Raw genomic sequence first — 19,777 nt, 5'->3', positions numbered from 1 at the left:
CAATATGGGAGAAGCCCTCAATGAAACGCCGATAGTATCCAGCTAAACCAAGAAAACTGCGGATCTCAGATGCAGTCGTGGGCTGATCTCACTGACGTACTGCCTCAACCTTCGAGGGGTCTATGCGACACCCTCCCTCGTCACCACGTGACCGAGGGATCTTACCTCTTCCTGCCAAAACTCGTACTTCTCCAGCTTCGCATACAGCTAGTGGGCATAGAGGGTCTGCAAAGCGATCTCCAGATGCTACATATGGTCCTCACGGGTCATCGAATATATCAGAATGTCGTCAATAAAAACCACAACAAACTGATCGAGATATGGACGGAAGACCTCATTCATCAACTGCATGAAGACCGTGGGTACATTGGTCAGTCCAAAGGACCTGACCTGAAACTCAAAATTACCGTAACGCGTCCTGAAAGCCGTCTTCGGGATGTCCTCCTCTCGAACCCAAATTTGATGATAACTGGAACGCAGGTCAATCTTCAAAAAGAACTATGCACCCTGCAGCTGATCAAACAAATCATTTATCCTTGGAAGCAGGTACTTGTTCTTGATTGTGACCCGGTTGAGCTCGCGGTAATCCACACAGAGCCTCAACGAGCCATCCTTCTTCCTGACAAAGAGTACCGGCGCTCCCCACGGAGAACTGCTCGGACAAATGAATCCCAACTCACGCAACTCGTTCAACTGTCGTTGCAGCTTACGTAACTCTATCGGTGCCATACAGTATGGGACCTTCGATATAGGCGCAGTACCGGGCACAAGATTGATCTGGAACTCAATATGCCGACGCGGTAGTAATCCAGAATCTCCTACAACACATCAAAAAAATCGCAGACCACCAACAACTGATCGATACACGAGGCAACGGGCTCCTCAACTACGTAGGACATGAGGCAAGACAACGACTCTCATCTGGGCTCGACAATGAACTAGAACTGTGGCAAGCCGGGTATAGAGAATGTGACGGTCCTCGCGGAACAATCCAACATGGCGTGGTACTTGGCAAGCCAATCCATGCACAAGATAACGTTGAAATCTATCATTGGCAGCAGAAATAAGTCAGCGGGTAAAAAGATATCACCAACTAGAACAGGGCAAGATGAACAGAAACGTCCCAACACTGTCATATTCCCTAAGGGTGTCGATATGGTCAACCCCTTGCGAGTAGACTCTGTCGGTAATCCATTCGAATGATAAAAATCCTCAGACATGAATGAATTCGATGCACCGAAATTAAATAGTACACGTACGATACATGCAGAGACGGAAAGAATACCCTCAATAACTCCTTCAGATGACTGCGGATCCTGCTGAGCTGCGTAGAACCTAGCCTGAGCTGGCTGAGGAGGTGCCTGTCCCCTCTGAGGTCTGGTGCTATTGTTGCCTCTGTAGCGCCCTGTACTACTGTCTCTACTGCCGTTGGGGTCTCGGTGGCTGAGGTGGCTGTGGTCGCTGCTGATAGGGTCGCTACTGCTGTGGGAGCTGCTGTGGTGCTCTCGGCTGCTGCTGTGAAGGCTACTATGGTGCTCTCGGCTGCTTCTGTGAAGGCTGCTATGGTGCTCTCGGTGGCTGTAGATGAGGGCGGGGGCACTTAGACAAACGGTGCCCTGTCCCACCACATCCAAAATAAGTCTCTGAAAATGGCTGCTGGGGTAGCGCTGAAGGTGTTGTTGGTGCCCTAGCAGGTGGGTGGCTCAGTACCACTGTGGCCGTCGATGCTGCTGGGAGCTACTAGAGGGGGTCTGCCTCTTCCGATTCCGACCCCTCCTCTGATCTATGTCGCTCTGTGAGCCAGCCCACTCAGTCTCATAAATCTGGGCCCTCCATACTACTGCTAGAAAAGTCAGGAGCTTGTGCTCAATCACACGGCCTCGAAGACCGTAACGCAAGCCGTTCTCAAAACGGCGGGCCTTCTGCCCCTCATCATCAACTAAATACGGCATGAACCTCGATAATGCCACAAAACGGGCCGCGTACTGCTCCACCGTCATGTCCCCCTGCACTAAAGTCTAGAACTCCAGTGCTCTCTGACGTCGAATGTGGTCAGGGAAGTACTGCTCCTCGAATCGGTCAATAAAGTCTTCCTATGTCCAGACATAATCAAGCTCTACAATACGGGTAATGGAGCTCCACCAGTGCTTGGCATCTCCCTAGAGAAGAAACACTGCCAATTGGACTCGCTGCTCGATCGTACACGCCACAGTGTCAAAATCTTCTCCACATCGGAACGCCACCTCTCAGCTACAGTCGGATCTGGGTCACCCTGGAAACGCGGAAGATCGAGTTGTTTGAACTCATGAAGAAGGACGCTCGGGCGCTCCTGATCTGCTTGGGCTGGCGAAACAACTGGGTGCCTGCCCTGTCCCTGAAGTGCGGCCATCACAGCCTGTAACATCTGTTGTAACTGAGAGGCACTCACAAGTACGGTCGGATCCGGACCAGTCTCAGGTGGAGGAATATCATCCTCAGGCAAGGGAGCCGGGATCTCTGGCGGTGGAACGGGAACTGCAGGTGGTAATGCTGGAGCCTCAGGTGGTGGAGCGGGAGTCGATCGGGTCACTCTACTACGCGGCATGTCCTATAAGAAGAATATGGACGCCTATCAACCTTGAGAATCCTACGTTACGGAACTCAATTAGAAGGTTACGCACTCGGAACCTAATCGTCCTAAACTCATAACAAACATATGATGTTGTTCTCGGTTATTTCCAAGTTATGCTCTGATACCAATTTCTATCACGCCCCAAACTCAGAGACCGGGCTCACAAAATTTTCGATCACCGAATCCGACTCCGACAACCTCTATAGTACCCTATTCTCGGCTCTCAGCACCCATACACCAGGTATCGATCCTGGGATCCTATAAGGAGGATTTCAAATATGATTTTGATTCTGTACAAGCATAACCATAAGCATAACTCACGAACAGTAACCACAAGAACACCATTACAAAATCCACTACGATCAAAAACTTTTGAGTACAATGCGTATGAAAGAGAAATACAAGATAATGATAATAACAGAAACTCCAAAAGCTCGACCGCACGCTCCAACTGCGACAAAGCTACGGTCGCGTCCTGGCATCACCTGCACGCATCAATCGTGCATAAGCTTATAGAAAGCTTCGAGGATGGTGTAAGTGTGTGCGCAGTATAAGCGTGCTCAGAATGCAAGGTCAGAGAAATGTGGAATCTGCTGATGAGTACATGAATGAAATCAGCCGTACCGAGGCTATATGGTGCAAGATATGAATGTTATCGGCCATGTCAAGAGCATGCAATGCGAGATGCAGTTCAAGCATGTCAATCCTCATCATATATCAGTACAGTTCTCATTCTGGATAATCACCGGGGTTTAATACGCTCCAAATGGAACTGCCACTCTCCTAGCCGCACAGTCCAAGTGAGAGTAAGAAACCTCAATATCCACCTGGCCAATAGTCTGTCAATACCTACCCGACACATCGATAGCGGACCCATTCACGAGCTAGTCAAACTCAACCTAGTAAGGCCACACCCCTTTTCAACCGACCACGACACAGTGGGAGACGCGGCCTCTTAGTATTCGGCCCTCATGAGCCCATATATCCACTCGGTCTCGACGTTGGAGTCATCCTCTAATACCATCGGGTTTAAGAATTTTTACCCAGGGACATCTATGGCGTCTCGATGCTTAGTAACAATATTTCCGGTATCTGATCCTGCTATCCACAATGTGTCTGTGGAGGTCATAACCCTGATGTTGCTAGGGCGTATAGAAATCATGTCATACAAATGCAAAGTGCATGAATCACACTACCAGTCATGCATCAATCTTGTGCGTACCGCGCGCTCATAAAGGGTAACTCCGCCTATCAGGGAGCCCATAAACAATCTGCCTGAAGGCATATGCTATGATCAGTCACTCCTCATATCAAGCATACATATGATGCCTATGATCATGAATCATGGATCTATACTAAACATGTCATATGGTGATGGGCTCTGATCATAACGAAGATGGACCTAGACTGCCCACACACTACAAGTATGACCCTATCAATGGGCCTTAGGGAGAGTGACAATGCGGACATTTAACCAACATCATCCTACAATGTGGACGTCAAACCATCATTGCTCCCAAGGCACGACCTGCCATGAACATCATTACATAAACCATGGTAGAATCACACATTGCAATGAGCCTTATGTACATCCTATTGGGCCTCAACCCATGGACCTCAGATACATTAAATGGGCTACATAGCATGGGCCCCGTATATATATATCAAAGTGGGCCTCAGTGGGCAAGCCACAAATACGTCAAGTTGGGCCTAATCACATGAGCCTTGCATACATCACAGTGGGCTTCATATCTATTAAGGCAGGCCTTAACAACGAGCCTCTTACAAATCAAGGTGGGCCTCAATAATGGGCCATAAATATGGTAAGTGGGCCACACCGCACGGGCCACATGTATATCAAATGGGCTACGTCAATGGGCCCTGTGTATAACAAATGGGCCACACTCAAATTTCCACCATTAGAATTCCTAAGGCCCGCCATAACATTTATTTCCCATCCAATCTGATATAGGGTCCCAAAGGATTTCAATAGTAGTCATTCAATCCTCACCGTGCATCGTGGTCCACGTGATAAATAGATCTGTCTTATTTTTGTCTCAAGCCTTAAATTATATTTCAAAATAATGGTTGAACAGTTTGAATGTAACGCATACATCATGGTGGGGTCCACTGACCGTCCAACAACCCAGCCAAATGGCTGGATGGCAATGATAAAACACATATTTTTTTATTATTATTATTATTTTTAGGTTCCTGGACGGTGTGAATAAAACACATACATCATTGTGGGTCCCACATGGGGCTTACGATAATGCTTATTTGCAATCCAACCCGTTGGTAAGGTCACATGGACCCTAGATGAGGAGGAACACAAATTTCTTAATGATCCAAAACTTCTGGACGCCTAGAAGAGTTTCAATGGCAGACGTCCATTCCCTACTATTTTCTAAGACGTGGGCCACCTGAGCTTTGAATATGGCTGATTTTTGGGTGGCCCACAGACAGGGAGGGGGGCCAACAAATGAACGGTGTGGATGTTATACACACATCATAGTGGGGCCCACAGCTGCCTCCAGCATCAGGCAGCAGGACGCTGCTAACGTCCTCTGACTGGCAGTGGCAGCAGCTGCTGCTGCTGCCTCTTTCGTTCTTTTTTAAAAAAAAAAAAAAAAAATCTGTATTTCTGCAGATTTTCCTACGTGGTGCCCACATCGGGTAGATCCACTCCAGCCATTGGATCCTAAGGCTCATTACAGGCTAAATGAGCCCAATATGTAAGGTATTTTGGCGTATAAAAGACTTCAAAGTGTGTTTTAATGATAAGAATCACTATTTTCTATACTATGGCCTGCCAGATAATCAAATTGGCTTCATTTTCCGGCTCAACGGAATGGACGACATGGATTAAACTTATACATCAAGGTGGGGCTTATATGAGTAGCCCACCCTAAAAATGCAATATAAATATTATATTATTATTTTTGTTAGCTTGTTAATACTCCCCCAAGTCAGTACACGCACTCCATGTTAGCCACCCCTACCTCACGTCCAGCATCCAGAGACGCTGGACGGCATGGATATACTCAACATCATTGGGGGCCCCACATGTACGTGGCCCACATTAGTCAAGGTGGGTCCCACATGAACGTGGCCCACCTGATTTGGATCGATCTGATACTTGTGTTTTTCCTTCATCTTGGTCGTCCAATGGACCCGTTGCAAGGTGGGCCTCACGATCAGACGGTCAAGATCGTCTTGCACTGTGGTGGCCACAAGACATCATACAAAAGAGAGATAGAGAAAGAGAGAGAGAGAGAGAGAGAGAGACGGTGATAGAGGGAGAGATACGGTGAGATAGAGGGACCTGCCACTATGGGCCCCTCTTGATTAAATCACATACATCAAAATGGGTCCCACCAACAAATGGGCCCTAAAATAAAAAATAACGGTGGATCACCCACCTCTAGGCCTTCTCCTTGCTCCCCTAGCTTCCTTAGCTCCTTCCCTTCAAGTTTGATGGTGGTAGATGATGAATGAACGGTTGAGATGTGAGATGAGAGTGTAGGGAAAGTGGGCCACACTTGTTGTTTGGGAGGGGGAGAGCTTGGATGTGGGATGGTGTGTTGCTTGGGAAGTGAAGAGATGAAATGAGAGAGAAAGAGAAGTAGTGGCTTAAGGGATGGGGTGATGTGGTGGTTTTAAGGAAAGGGTGATGGGAGGTATGGTTGTGGTTAAAAATGGAGAAAAAGAGGAATGGTGAGGGGAGAGAGAGAGTTGACTTTTGAAAAGGGTAGGGATGGGTTGTTGTACTTGGGGTAAGGCTTGTATTTAACATTGATTGATGGGACATATCGTAGAGATTCTCTCGATATTCACAACGCACGGCGTTTCTTCGAAATGAACGCAGGCTCACATCTGCTGGCCTGAGTATCAGTTCGGTGCGCGAGTCGTGGCGTTGGAACCGCGATGAAGGCGCGATCGCAAATGTATAAATTTCGGGTCGAGCTGACTTCGGTATACAAGACTCGGCTTAGGTTCACGTGCAAACGTCGAATACAGGTCGAGGGTTGCCGGAATTCTACCGGAAGAACCGCGGAAGCCAACGGAACGGTACATTAGGATACGAGCCTTACATTTGGTATTCTTACCAGCGTCAATTGTGCCTCCATAGAGGAGATCCCTACAGATCAGGTAACTCTCCCAATCAAGATGGATCTAAGACGCCTCTTGATCGTCTTCATTCTTGTATTAGTCAGTGAACCAAGCTAGGCCAAATTCTTTATCATGAAAGGGAGTAAATGACCGATTTTGTTTACCTATATTTAGATAAAAGAATAAGGAGTCCATATAAACGGAAAATGTATGGATCTCCTAGGGAGAATGGATGACACGTTCGCTATACAAAAAATAAACAACATCGGAATAAAGGGGAGCATGTAGAAGGGAATGATGGAAATACTTATAGACCCACATCTGAAGAAGCCATAGTGGTCCTCCTCCAAGGTACAAACCTTTAGTGGTGATCTCGAAAATACCTCTATATAGGTGGTCGAGTACAAAAGTTGTCAAAGCGAGTTTTCGACCCTGTGCGAGCACCTCGGCCAGTTGATTGCACTCATTTGTGATTTGCAGAGCATTCACGCAAAGTAAATGTCGGCAAATCGAGAGTAATAGGAAGGCCGAATGTTCTTCATAATCGACCAGGCATCCACATTTTTGGTACGTCTACATGAAATGAGAATAGGTCTTGCCAGCCTTATTTGTGAAACGTTTGGATTCTTTCTAAGTGAAACCTGAGAAGACGGGTTCCCCAAAAGGAAGAAGTTGGGTCAGAGCTGTAACGTTCAAAATCGTTGAACTCATAGGGCTGCATCCAAATAAGAATGTGTAGGTGGATGGGCTCCAAAATGTCGAAACTGCCGTGAAAAAGGCAGGATTTGATAGATAATCGTGGACAGAGAGTTTAATGCATTCGTAAATGCCAGAATTCCTCCATGTCACCTCATATTGAGATAAGACGTGAGCAAACCAAACATCCCATTCTAGTAGTAGTCTCAGCCAAGATTGAGGATTTTTCAGAGCGTTGGTGGGTTCAGGGATGGATTCAAACTAAATCAGTAAAGTCTCGCCTGGACATATGGGGAACAGGGGATCCATCATACTAACTTCATCAACATCGATCGCAGGGGAGAATGTTGGTCCCACACAATATTAGTCTCTGATAGGTGATTTGAAGACTATCATTGAAATATTTTTCAAAGTGAGCATCTAGTACAGTAACCAAATCATCCTAATGAAAAGACGGGGAAGAAGACGATGAGGCAACCATTGTTAGAGTATAAGAATGAAAAGGGAATTAGAATGTTCTGAGGAAGAAAGAAGCGTGAGATGAAAGAATGTCGAAACGATGCTTATATTGGCTAAGGCGATGTAGCATTTTTTAAGGCATCATTAAAATTTTGCTTTGTACGATGCAAATACACGTGTCGCAACGAGTTTAGCTCTTATTTCGAAAAAGGGTGGTTATGGCTGATGTGTAGAGATGTATCATCCATATATGATTTCCATAACGTTGTCATGTATATGGGAGGACTACTGCATTAATGAGGGGTGACACATCACTTTTACCTTTTTCCAAAGGTGAAGCGACATGGGGGCAATGTTCATGCTTATTGTCACCAATTCCTATGAAAGTCAATCAGAATGAGCTACGTGCGATTTGGATGGATTTGCATGGTGTATTTGGAGATTTGCAGGGATATATGAAGATGATCTTACGATAGTACAACTGGAATACATTGAGCAACGCCATGATATTGCTTAAGCGGTCAATTGAAGAACAATCATGTAGAAGCGGTTACAAGACAGATGACAAGAGCAAGAGTAAAGAAGGCCATGTAGTATTGAACGATTATAATAATCATCAAAATGTGGGAATGATCTAAATGGCCAGAGTAAGGCTATAAACAATAGAAAAATTCAGCAAGAAAATTTGGTCTCACACCAACCCAATCAAACCAAAACATTATCTTTCAATTATCATTTACTTGTCATTTTACATTTCTTAATATAATCACTGTATTTTCCTGCCAAATCAATTACATTCCATGGTGTAATCTTTTTACTTTTTGCTCACTTTTTATATTCCATACTGTAATCCATAATGCTAATAAAGTAGTTGGTAATCTTAGTTGTAATTTAGGTCTAAGGTTGTAAGTTGGATTTAGTTCCTGATTGGAGAAGGTCCTTCACAGCTGTCCTCTACGACCAACTGTGAGAATCACTCTCTCTCGTTCCTCTTTTATTTACACTGAAAAGGAGTTTCTAATCTATATGTACGAAAAGTACTTTTATACCGGAGGCAAAGATGTAATCATGATTAGAGGATAAATCCTACTCCCTAAATATCAACTTATACTATTTACATATTGGGCAAGTATGCGGGGCTTGGGGTCATACTGTTCATTTTGAATTGAGCCGTACCTGTTCATTTTGAATTAAGCCGCTAATTCAGGATCATTATCCAGTGAAAGTGCGAAATGGCAATGCACATGCACCAGAGGATCCTATCCATCTGATCAGGGACCTTCAAATCAACGCCAGAAAATAATAGACGCTAACAACCGTCAGTCTGATGCAAAGCTTAACAAAAAAAAAGAAGTAATGGCTAGGATTATATGCAGGTGTGACTTTTGAAAATGAGTCCTTGGTGATGGGGCCCGCTATATGGTCGGGACCAGCTACGGTCAAGATCATTGAGGCCAAAAGTCCATTTGGCGTGTCGTCGACCATCGGTCTTCCTGGAACCAGATGCGAGTGGAGAAAGAATAAATTGAACCGAATGGATTCCAGATTCCAATCCAAACGTTTTATTATATCAGTAAGAATTCCATTTTTCTCCCAAACATGTCAGCGCTTTCGGAAGAAAAATGGCAACAGCAGCGGCAGCGCTTCTTCTCTTTCATCTCCTCTCCTTCTCCTCTTCTTCTTCTGGAATTCTCAAAGAAGATACTTCCGTTTCTCGGGAATTCTTCCACTTCGATGGCGACGTGGCATGGGCCATCCAAATATCCGATCTTCACGTCAGCTCTTACCACCCTGATCGCGCCGATGATTTGAAGAGGCTGCTCGTTCCTGCATTGCGTGTCATCCGCCCTTCGATTGTCCTCATCACCGGCGATCTAACTGGTAATCTACGTTTCTTCTCTCTGTCCTTGTTTATCAAACACCTTGGAGCAGGTAGTAAAGATGGACTGGGGCATATGTGGGGAGCTTGAGGGGTTATTTGGCAACTTGGAGTTTTGGGTATCTGGAATTGGATCCAATTCTTTTGGCAGTTTTCTGATTTTGGGGGCTTAAAATGTGAGGATTGAACAAAAGGCCACCATTTGAATTCTTGGGCAGAAGGTGGTTTGCAAATTCAAGGCTATCAAATTCCACTCCCAACTGTCTCTGTCTTTTTCTTCTTCTTTTTTTTTTTTTTATAAAGTTGAATTTGCTATTAAAAGACCTGAGTACAACCCTAATGTAAACCTCAAAGAGGATGCAAAGGATCAACGATAGATAAACAAGATTGTAGAGAAGACCCTAACAATCCTCTAGCCGAGTGCTAGAGATCACAAAACCCTCCCTCCAAATCCTCTTCCAATATAAAGAAACCACAAAGAAGTTTTATTCAAATCATCATAATAATGCATTAACCTCTGTAACATAGCTTTATATAGACTTAACCAAGTATATAAGCCCTAATAACAGAAAATGACCAAAATGCCCATGAATCCCTTCACAACCATACGGGCCTTATATAAATGGGTCATACATAACTCACTCAAATGGAATCAGAATTGCATGATCTTGGGCTCGTTTAATAGCCCAATTTCATATTATTTGGCATCATTTGTTACCCCAAAAGTAGTCACCAAAATAGTGATAAAAATACAGAAAAGAGGAAAATTTATTAAATACTTAATCAGACCCCAACAACTAACTAAAACAAATAAATCCTAGAAATATAGTGACCAACAATTGATCCTCTTAGCCCCAAAATATAATGTAACCGATTGATCCCATCAGATTGGTCATTAGTCCACAGATCCAGTCTAAATAATCAATCAAGTCAATCCCCCAAAGACAATTTGAACAGTAACCAGACATTTTTAAAAATATGACCGTCGGGAGGGTGGTTTCTATTCTAGGGAATTCGCAAACCACTCTCCAACTACTTTGAAAGTGGCCAATTCTCGACTTTTGTCTGCCAAACAAGAGCTTTCAAGGCTGTCAAATGACACCTTACAAGAAGAAATTGGTAGCTGGATCCGAAACCACACCTTACAAGAGTTTTGAAGCCACACTGACTGAACAATTCTAACCATTTAATTGGTGGCAATGAAATGGATGGCTAGAAATAAAATGACCAGCAGGACGATTCAAGTGGACAAATCAGATGGGTAAGATTGTTTGGTTGGTGCAAATTTCGGGATAATCTATCCACAAATGAAACTCGTGGTTTGGTCAATATAGATGCCCATACATGTACCCCACATGTACAGTGGATGGGACACCACAACTTAAAATATGGTGATCTGCTATCACCTTACCCTCACCCCTTGCATAAAGTGATGTGTGGTGTCAGACTAACAAAAAGCAATTGATAATTTGATCTATGATCATCCATTCTTGCATGCAGATGATACACATAGTATGCAAGGATCTTGGTCCAGACCTTGCAAATTGTAGGTCTATATGGATGGGCCAGACATAGAAATCACACTAAAAGTATGATCATACCGACCTGATTTATGGTCATCAAAAGTATGGTTAACATGAAAATTAGTTAGGGGACATGCTTAACAAATGTTTGTTAACTAGAGGTTAAGGATTTCTGATTTTAGGACCATGTTGCAACTACAACGGGGCACAAGATTTGGGAGTTTAGGTTAAGGCACATATATGACAAAGGCACGGTGCTACGTAATTGTTGGTCAGACAGATTGGTGGTGCCCATTCTCCATTAGGGATCAGTACTGTTATTCACCATATCTTATGCAGCCAGCATTCGGAACCAAATGTTTTTTTACCATTGATCATCAAGAAGTCCATCATCATGACCTTCGAAGGTCCAAAATTTGAGCACATTGAGCATTGTTCATCTTTTTTTACCCTAGAGGACTGTGATCTTTAATCACGTGAAGAGTGGGCCATCATCATGTGTCCTAACTCCTACATGAAGGGTCCTTTAGTTGAGACACAGAACTAATGGTTTTCTTAGATGTCATCTTAGTTTTTAGTTATTTTGATAGAATTTACTTCTCTTAATATTTCCAACACATATCTTGCAGCCACTTTTGGAGTACCAAAGGGTGTGAAAATGGCATGGATATCTGTCTTGTTTGAAAGCCACTTTTAGCTTCTTGTTTCTTTTCTTTTCTTTTCTTTTTTCTATTAGTTAGAATAGGTCTTTTCCTAATAGTTAATCTTAGTTAGCTTTCAACTTTCTATTGTAGTTAGTTGGAGTTTGAAATCTCAATAGAACGCCCTCACATGTCCGAGGGGTTGACAGTTTGGTATTGCTTATTTTCTTTCTCAATTGTGTGCAAGGGTGGCTAAGGCCTTTAGTGATTATCGCCGTGGTTCTCACCATTCTTTCAGCTCAAGTTGGAGAGAACAATGTGTCTCCAGCCAGATCTCCCTCTGCGTACTCTGATCATGTTGCTTGGTAACGCTGATTGGGTTGCATTGATTGGGAGCCACATCAAGTGGTATTTGAGCAGGAGTTCCTGTTGGCTGCTAACACAATGCCATCATAAAATCATAGATGAAGCATCGTAGGTTCATTTGAGGCAGATCCATCCATTGGTCAGCATTATGAAATTGCGAAAGTACAAATGCAAGTTGAAGAGTTTTACATTTTCAACCCCTTCTAAACCTGCGCTCTATATCAAGAGCAGTATGGGTGGGACAATTTGCAAAGTGTGCCTCTTCAATTTTAAAGACATGCTAGACAAATTTTAAGGAGATCTAGATCTTGGCATTGGTCCGATTTTCGATGAGAAATCCAACAAACACAATGAGATATCCGACGAATATATACTGGGCTTTCCATTGTGTTTATTATATAATAACCAATAAGAATATTGTTAAAATGGGAATTCCCTATGCTCCTTTTAATTTAATGCATATGTAGTTATTTCCTCACAAAAAAGATTTTTAAATAATAATAAAAAATTATTTGTAATTAATAAAATGATTTGTTAATGAACCATTTTTTCAAATAATAATGTTTGATTATTTAATAGAAATATGTAAGGGGTCGCCCACAATACATCTCTATTAAAGTATTCTTTTTAAATTTACACTTTTAATTATGTTTAATCATTCCAAAAATGAAAGATTATGGTCAATCTGTAGATCGGCCTAAGTTCATCAACATGTGTGTGCAGCTATATGTGTGTGCGTGCGTGTGTGTGGAGAGAGAGAGAGAGAGAGAGAGAGAGAGAGAGAGGATTGGACCATAATTTATGGTTCACCCAGAAAATAACTTCCAACCTATCATGTTCATGTTAAATCCAACCCTTCCAATAGGTTGGCCCCACCATGAGGATTGCCTAGTGAAAACAATCTCTAGCCATTGATAAATAGAAAAATATAAGTGTGATCCACCTAGAGTAGATGTGGCTGATATTTACAGAAGGTGATCGCAATGATTGGTTCAACCTATTGGACAGGTTGGATGTTGCAAACACATGAAAGGTTGGAAGTTATCTGTTGGGTGGACCATAACTTATAATCCAACAAGTTAGACTTGAGACTCTCTCTCTCTCTCTCTCTCTCTCTCTCTCTCTCTCTATATATATATATATATATATATATATATATATATATATACACACACACACACACACACACGCACACACACACGCACACGCACACACACACACACACATATCACGCGGGGTGACCGATTGTCAATCCTATCCGTTCGTTCATTCATACAATTGGGAGCAAGCTATGTTGCAAAATTCATGCCAATCTGGTGAACCTAAGCTTCCGATCAATAGCATGAAAATGGGCAGTCAAGATTGACCGGAGAAACAAAATAGGTCCAATCATGATCTTGAAACATCTATCAGATAGATCCAACTTTGAGTTTTTTATGATTCCAAAGTAACAATTTGATTTGATGATTCTAACCATGTGATATATGGCTTGTGAACAACAAACGGTTGTAACAAATTGGCCCCATTCAAAGGGTTAGAATCATCCAGTTGGCATGATTCTTGCACCATGGCTTGCTCCTAGTTGTATAAATGAATGAACAGTTCATCACATGTGCCCTTTAAAAGGTTTGGGGACATTGCCAACATCCTGTGAAGGTGGGGAAGCTAGTAAAACCACACACACACATTCTAGAATTATATAACAATTTTGAAGAGTGAAAACAAACATTCATATTTTGTCAATCTTTGTTTTCACCTTCAAAATTGATTTTTTTTTTTTTTTTTTTTTTCTCTTAAGATCAATTTTAATACTTGAAAGTTGAAAGTCATGCATAATACCATTTCAACTTGTTTTCTTTAGTAATCCATTGAGGCAAAAAACAAATTTAAGAAACTAAAATTCGGACCTTTGGGTTTTTGCCTAAAATCCCTAAAATCCTCTCTGTTCACGATTTCTCCACCAATCTAGTATTTTGAAGTGAAAGAACTTGTGTGGTTAAAACACACCTAGGAACATATTAACTTCACCAAAAAACTTTTTTTTTTTTTTTTCTTTTTTTTTGGGGGGGGGGGGGGCGCATTTACGTTGTTCTCTTACCATGCTTGCAATGTCAAGTATTGATTGGTACAAGGGACTTGTATGACATGGAGTTGGCTGATGTATCGTGATAAATTGAATAGCATGATATATCACATGCATTGATGATATTATCCCCAAGGCATGGGATTTTCTGTATTCTAGGATATGATATAGCACTGACCCTACAATACCGATTTATCACCAATACTATTGATGCTTGGAACATCGAGCTACCATGCACATTGTAATTATCCAGGCTTCCCTGAGAGGACCATAAGCATTGAAGTAGATTGTTACTTCGTTCAAGAAAAAGTGATACCAAAATTTGTTGATTATGCCATTTGTCCAATCAGATAATCAATTGGCTAAAGGAGCTATGATAAGGGTCTGAAGGAGAGAATCTCTCCCTGCTATTTGTCTTTTCTTCTTTTTTCTTTTCCTACCATGAATTAAAACATTAATAAATATGTGATTGAATACACTGATAATTCGTCAGAGATGCCACAAAACTACGGGAATGTTCTTGGGATTGGAGAGTGAAGAGCAAGCAAATAAATTGACAATTCAGTTTGTCTATAAGTTATGAGCGCACATATTGAGACCTTATATAGAAGAATACGATAAAAGATCTGAAGGAAAAATTCAAAGTCCGAGATGATGAACAGGCAACGAGTATGGCAGTCACTGCATTGTGAATAGCAGTTCTAGAATGAGAGGATCAACCTAAGCAGAGTCTGGTGATGCTCCTTTTTATAGGAAGTTGGTGGCAAATAAAGAAACAAGCCACAAGGGGCAAAGGAAATTTATTGGCAAAATAATAATAATAATAATAATACACCACATAAAGGATGAAATGAGTATGCTATCTCAAAGGGGCGATGGAACCTCTGATGTCAGGTTGGTACACTACAATTGCCTTTTTTATTTTCTTTGCTGTTATCCTTTGTTGTGTCTAAATGGTTTGTCCATCAATATGCTATATTATCATCGGGTTCAATTTAGTACTCGCAGCAGATCCTTGGTGGTATATAGGTTGACTTTATGACTTAGTGCTTGGTGAACCTCAATCACTGTTTTGGAATATCCCAGACCCATTTGCATCAAACCCGATTTTCAACCTTTGCTTTGATTGCATCTTGTTGAAATTCTACCAATTGTCTTGACCAGGTAGTTACCTAAAGTCTTCTGCTTAATTTTTATCTAATCGACTCATTATTTTCTTAAATAGTCTGGACTCTGGATAATGTTACATATCCAATTAACTGTACTGCAGTGCATTGGAATGTATAGGATTTTGCATTGCTCTTGTAAAATAATATCAATTACTTAGAATTTCTCATTGGCTCTTGGTGAAGGTAGATGCTAAAAACAAGGAAAGGACAACCACGAGGCAAGATGAATTGGAATGGATCCAGTATAAGGAGACAATGGATGCAGTCATCAGAGGAAGTGGCATGGACAAGAAATCATTCTTTGACATAAGAGGGAATCATGATAAATATGGAGTTCCGTATGTTGGTGACAAGCTGGATTTCTTCTCGAATTACAGTATTAGCTCAGAGCTAAACAGGCTTGGCACCATCCAAAGTGTATCTCTTGTGGTAACTTTCTTCGTGCCATTTTCATCTTATTTTTCATCTGCTACTGCAAGGATCTTGTTTCTACTTGTTCTGACTGAAGGAGGAAGTTCATGTAATGTACAACATCATGCTTACTGCCCTCTGTATGAATCCCTTCTGATTCTTGGACACAAAATCTGAACCATATATAAAATTACTTGGCATTATGTAATTTAAACACAATTACATGGTTACTAGATAATAAAACATTGCCTCAACAAGTGGTGGACAACAACATCCATCAACTGCATGTGTCATTGATATTAGGTCTGTCAAAAGGCTGGGTTTGGTTGTGGTACTATAGTACTCACACCCGGGTTTGAGTCTTGCTGGACCTAGGTCCTTTTGTATCTAGGTTTTGCATAGGGTTTGGGACATACAGGAGCATTTAAACGGTTGGCCCCTCCTAATGGATGGATTAGATCGTAAAAACATTTGCCACCTTCGGCACGTGCATGGCGTGTAAACGGTCTCTTACATGCGTGTGGCTTAGGAAATCTCATTTCTTTTGTTATATATATATGATGCTGATGATGATGATGATGATGATGAGTGTGGACTTAACACAACAAATGATGCAGTGATTTGTACCAGGTTGGCTGATCTTGCTATTGCATTGATTTATACAAGGAATCTGATTCGAGCATCCATTTGAAAAATTAAGAGTCTAATGCCAACATATGCACTGCTGCCAAGTGGTTGAGTTGTGTACAGGACCTTCCTGTTCTTAGTTCACATTGAGATAGAGAATGGAAGAAAATGCTATACTGCTTAATGCCATTCCATTTTCCTCACCACCCTAAACACGAAGAAACTTAAGTGCTCTTTGGAAGACCCACCAACCACAATTTGGCGGTACTCACAAACACTACCTAAAATTCTTAATCCCAGTTTCCAAGTGTTAGTTCTTTGTGATCCTATGATTGAATAGACATGATAACTGACCATCTCCAGAAATAGTTTTCTTTCTGGAGTTTCAATGTCAACTCTGGAAAAAAATTTATGCCTAGGAATGGTTTTTTAAAATTATTATTATGAGGAGAAATGCTATGTGGTCGAATGTGTATGTTTTGTAATTGCGTTGCACTAATGAAAATGAACTAATTTTTTATGCACGCTGACAAATTTTGAGCTGACGCTTGCTTTGAAGGTTTTGTAGGGAAGAGACTGGAAATACATCTTTCTGGGCATAGATGATTCGATGGACATTGGACTCCGTGGGCCCTCAAATTTGTTCGGCCATGTAACTGATGAAAGGATTGAAACCGTCGAATCAGAGCTTGAATACTGGGATAGAGATCCTGATGCACAAGTCACAAAGGTTGTCTTTGGACATTTTCCAATGTCCTTTACTGCTTCTTCAGAAATGGGAAAGCGCTACGAAAGTATGTTTGGAAGGCAGTCAGTCTCTGCATATCTCTGCGGTCATCTTCATGCCAAGTTCAGCAAACATCTTTGGAAGCTTCATTCAATTGAATTGCCATCTGATTCCAAACAGCCAAAGAAATTACAACAGTTTTGGGAGTGGGAACTAGGAGACTGGAAGGAGTCCAGATTGATGAGGATTCTTGGTATAGATGGGGGGCAAGTTTCTTTTGTGGATATCGAACTTCTTGCCAGGCATGAGCCCAAACAGGATGATTTCCAAACCACCATCCTCATCACACATCCCATTGATTCAAGAAGTATGAATAGAATCAATTCAGATTGTTGTATCTTGAGAAAAGATATCAGTGTTCTTGTCTTCTCTTCCAAACCCATCATCAACGTGACTGCTAAAGTATTTGATTCATCAAAGGATTTCATGTTAGTGGAAGAACTACAACTTCATGCCACTAGTCCTGCTGACAATGGACCCTTGTTCCGTGCCAAATGGGACACTGGCAAATACATGGATGCATCTGCATCTCGTTTCCGGCTGCAGGTACTGGTATTTGATCATTATGGGAAGGAGACTGCAAGTTCTCCAAGGCCATTTTCGGTTGATGGTAAACTCGCTCGTTTGCCAATGACATGGTTGGCGTATTTGGTACTTCATATAAGATGGGAGACCCTTTATTCTGTTCTGCTCTGGAGCAATGCAGCCTTCCTCATTGTGCTGCTTTTGCTTCCGAAACTACTCAACCATTTCATGGCACGGAATGCATCATATCAGAAGTGGGCAATGTCAGTTTCTGTATCTTTGCCGATTGGTCAGAGACGGTACTTCTTCTGGCCACTCTGGTTCTTGATAGAGGGCTCTCGAGATACAAAGTTGTGGTGGGCCATGGTACTCTATCTTTTTTATTTATTCAGATTTCCGTGGTTTTTCGGACGTGCAACATCAGAGAATGGCCCAATCACCAGCATGTCTATGAATGGATGGACGGTTCAATTTGCAGACATTCCGATTAGGAAAGATGGGCTTGGCACACCCGACATAATAGGGATCACCCTTCCTTTCATGTATCTCATTGTTAGTCCTTCGTTTCTTCTAATTTATTGCTTGGTTGTGGAAAGGTCGGCATTTTTCATGCACTCCAACAGGAAATCAAGTTGCTCAAAGGAGCCGATATCTTCAAAGATGGATTCAGAGCATACTGATGGTACTCCATCGAAGTCTAGCAAGAGCATAAATACACCCCCATGTAGGATATGCAAAGGTTGGACAAGGACGGTGCTTTTGTTGGTGTGTTTCGTTGTTGCCTACATGCATTTCAGGGTAAAATGCTGTCTGATTTCTCTAACAGTTGATATGTATCCATGGTCCTTACTTGGTACAAGTGGTTGATCTGATGTGGCAGACTGGGGATGGACCATGGCTCAAATATCTCCTTGATGGGTCAATACTTACTGCAAATGGATGGTTGAGAGAAGAAATACAAATGGTCCACATCAATTTAATGGGCTAAACTTTGGAAGGCTAGGATTTTCCAATCTGGGAGATTTTGGAGTCATGTTCCCTCCGCAGTGGGGCCTGTGAGATCAACAGTCTGGACTGCTGAACCATGGGGCCCGCAAGTTCAAACTATTGTACTCTTATCTCAGTCTTCCTCGTTTCTATGGGCTTTGTTTTGATGCAGCAATGCTCTTACCTCATGGCGTCTTATGGAGTGGGTCCTGTTGCTCTCTCTCCTGGTCTCTCATGGGCCCCACCATTATTACTGGCTGCATCTGTTTATTCAACTCAATCGTCATCGAAGAGTAATCGTGCAGAGACATGAAGATTCTGGTCCTTTCTGTTGATCCATACTCCTCAGAATAGGTCATGCTTTATCAGCATAGCTACAACATTCATCTTCAGTGTGTTGATTGTGGAATACGTTGGATGATTTATAAGTAAATTCAAAGAATCCTATTTTCTGCAGTACATCCAAACATGTGCATTGCATGTGCAATGTGGCATACACGTGAGATTTGGGTCATTTGTTAAATGGACCTGAGTGTTCCCAAAGTTGCCTTTTATGAAAGTAATAACCGATATCAACATCCACATTCAACTTGTGTGGCACACCTGGCAAGTGGGCTTTCCTGATCTATACTAAAAAATGATGACAGACCTACATGATGAACGACCCAGATCTCTCATTTGAATGCCACATTGGCATGTGGGGCACTTGTGTTTGCCGTGGAATCATTTGCATTATGGCTTGCAGCAAAAACAGTCCCAGAGGTGCTGTTTAAATCTAAGCCATCCGTAGTTTACAATATCAAATGATTCCGAAAGAGAACTGATTACCTGCAACCAGTGGTATTATATGACTCTTTTTCTGCATGCCTTCAGAATCTTCTTTCCTCTTTGCTCTTCAAA

The 19,777-nt window shown here is 42.1% G+C and overlaps 1 protein-coding gene across 2 annotated transcripts; it reads left to right on the top strand.

The window, feature by feature from the left end:
- The first annotated feature begins 9,409 nt into the window (after positions 1–9,409).
- On the top strand, positions 9,410–19,333 carry LOC131251450 (putative metallophosphoesterase At3g03305). Of its 2 annotated transcripts, none has more exons than XM_058252148.1 (4): positions 9,410–9,760; positions 15,728–15,969; positions 17,147–18,688; positions 19,050–19,333. In XM_058252148.1, exons 1-4 carry the CDS (start codon positions 9,502–9,504, stop codon positions 19,188–19,190), a joined length of 2,184 nt encoding a protein of 727 aa, XP_058108131.1. In that variant the 5' UTR covers positions 9,410–9,501; the 3' UTR covers positions 19,191–19,333. The 2 variants fall into 2 exon arrangements, with proteins under 2 accessions (XP_058108131.1, XP_058108132.1); XM_058252149.1 differs by having other exon boundaries at positions 9,624–9,760; positions 15,724–15,969.
- The last annotated feature ends 444 nt before the right edge of the window (positions 19,334–19,777 follow it).

This window comes from Magnolia sinica, chromosome 7 (assembly GCF_029962835.1).
Source record: "Magnolia sinica isolate HGM2019 chromosome 7, MsV1, whole genome shotgun sequence".
NCBI lineage: Eukaryota > Viridiplantae > Streptophyta > Magnoliopsida > Magnoliales > Magnoliaceae > Magnolia > Magnolia sinica.
The sequence above is the reverse complement of the archived record's forward strand: the minus strand, read 5'-3'. Positions and strand labels throughout refer to the sequence as shown.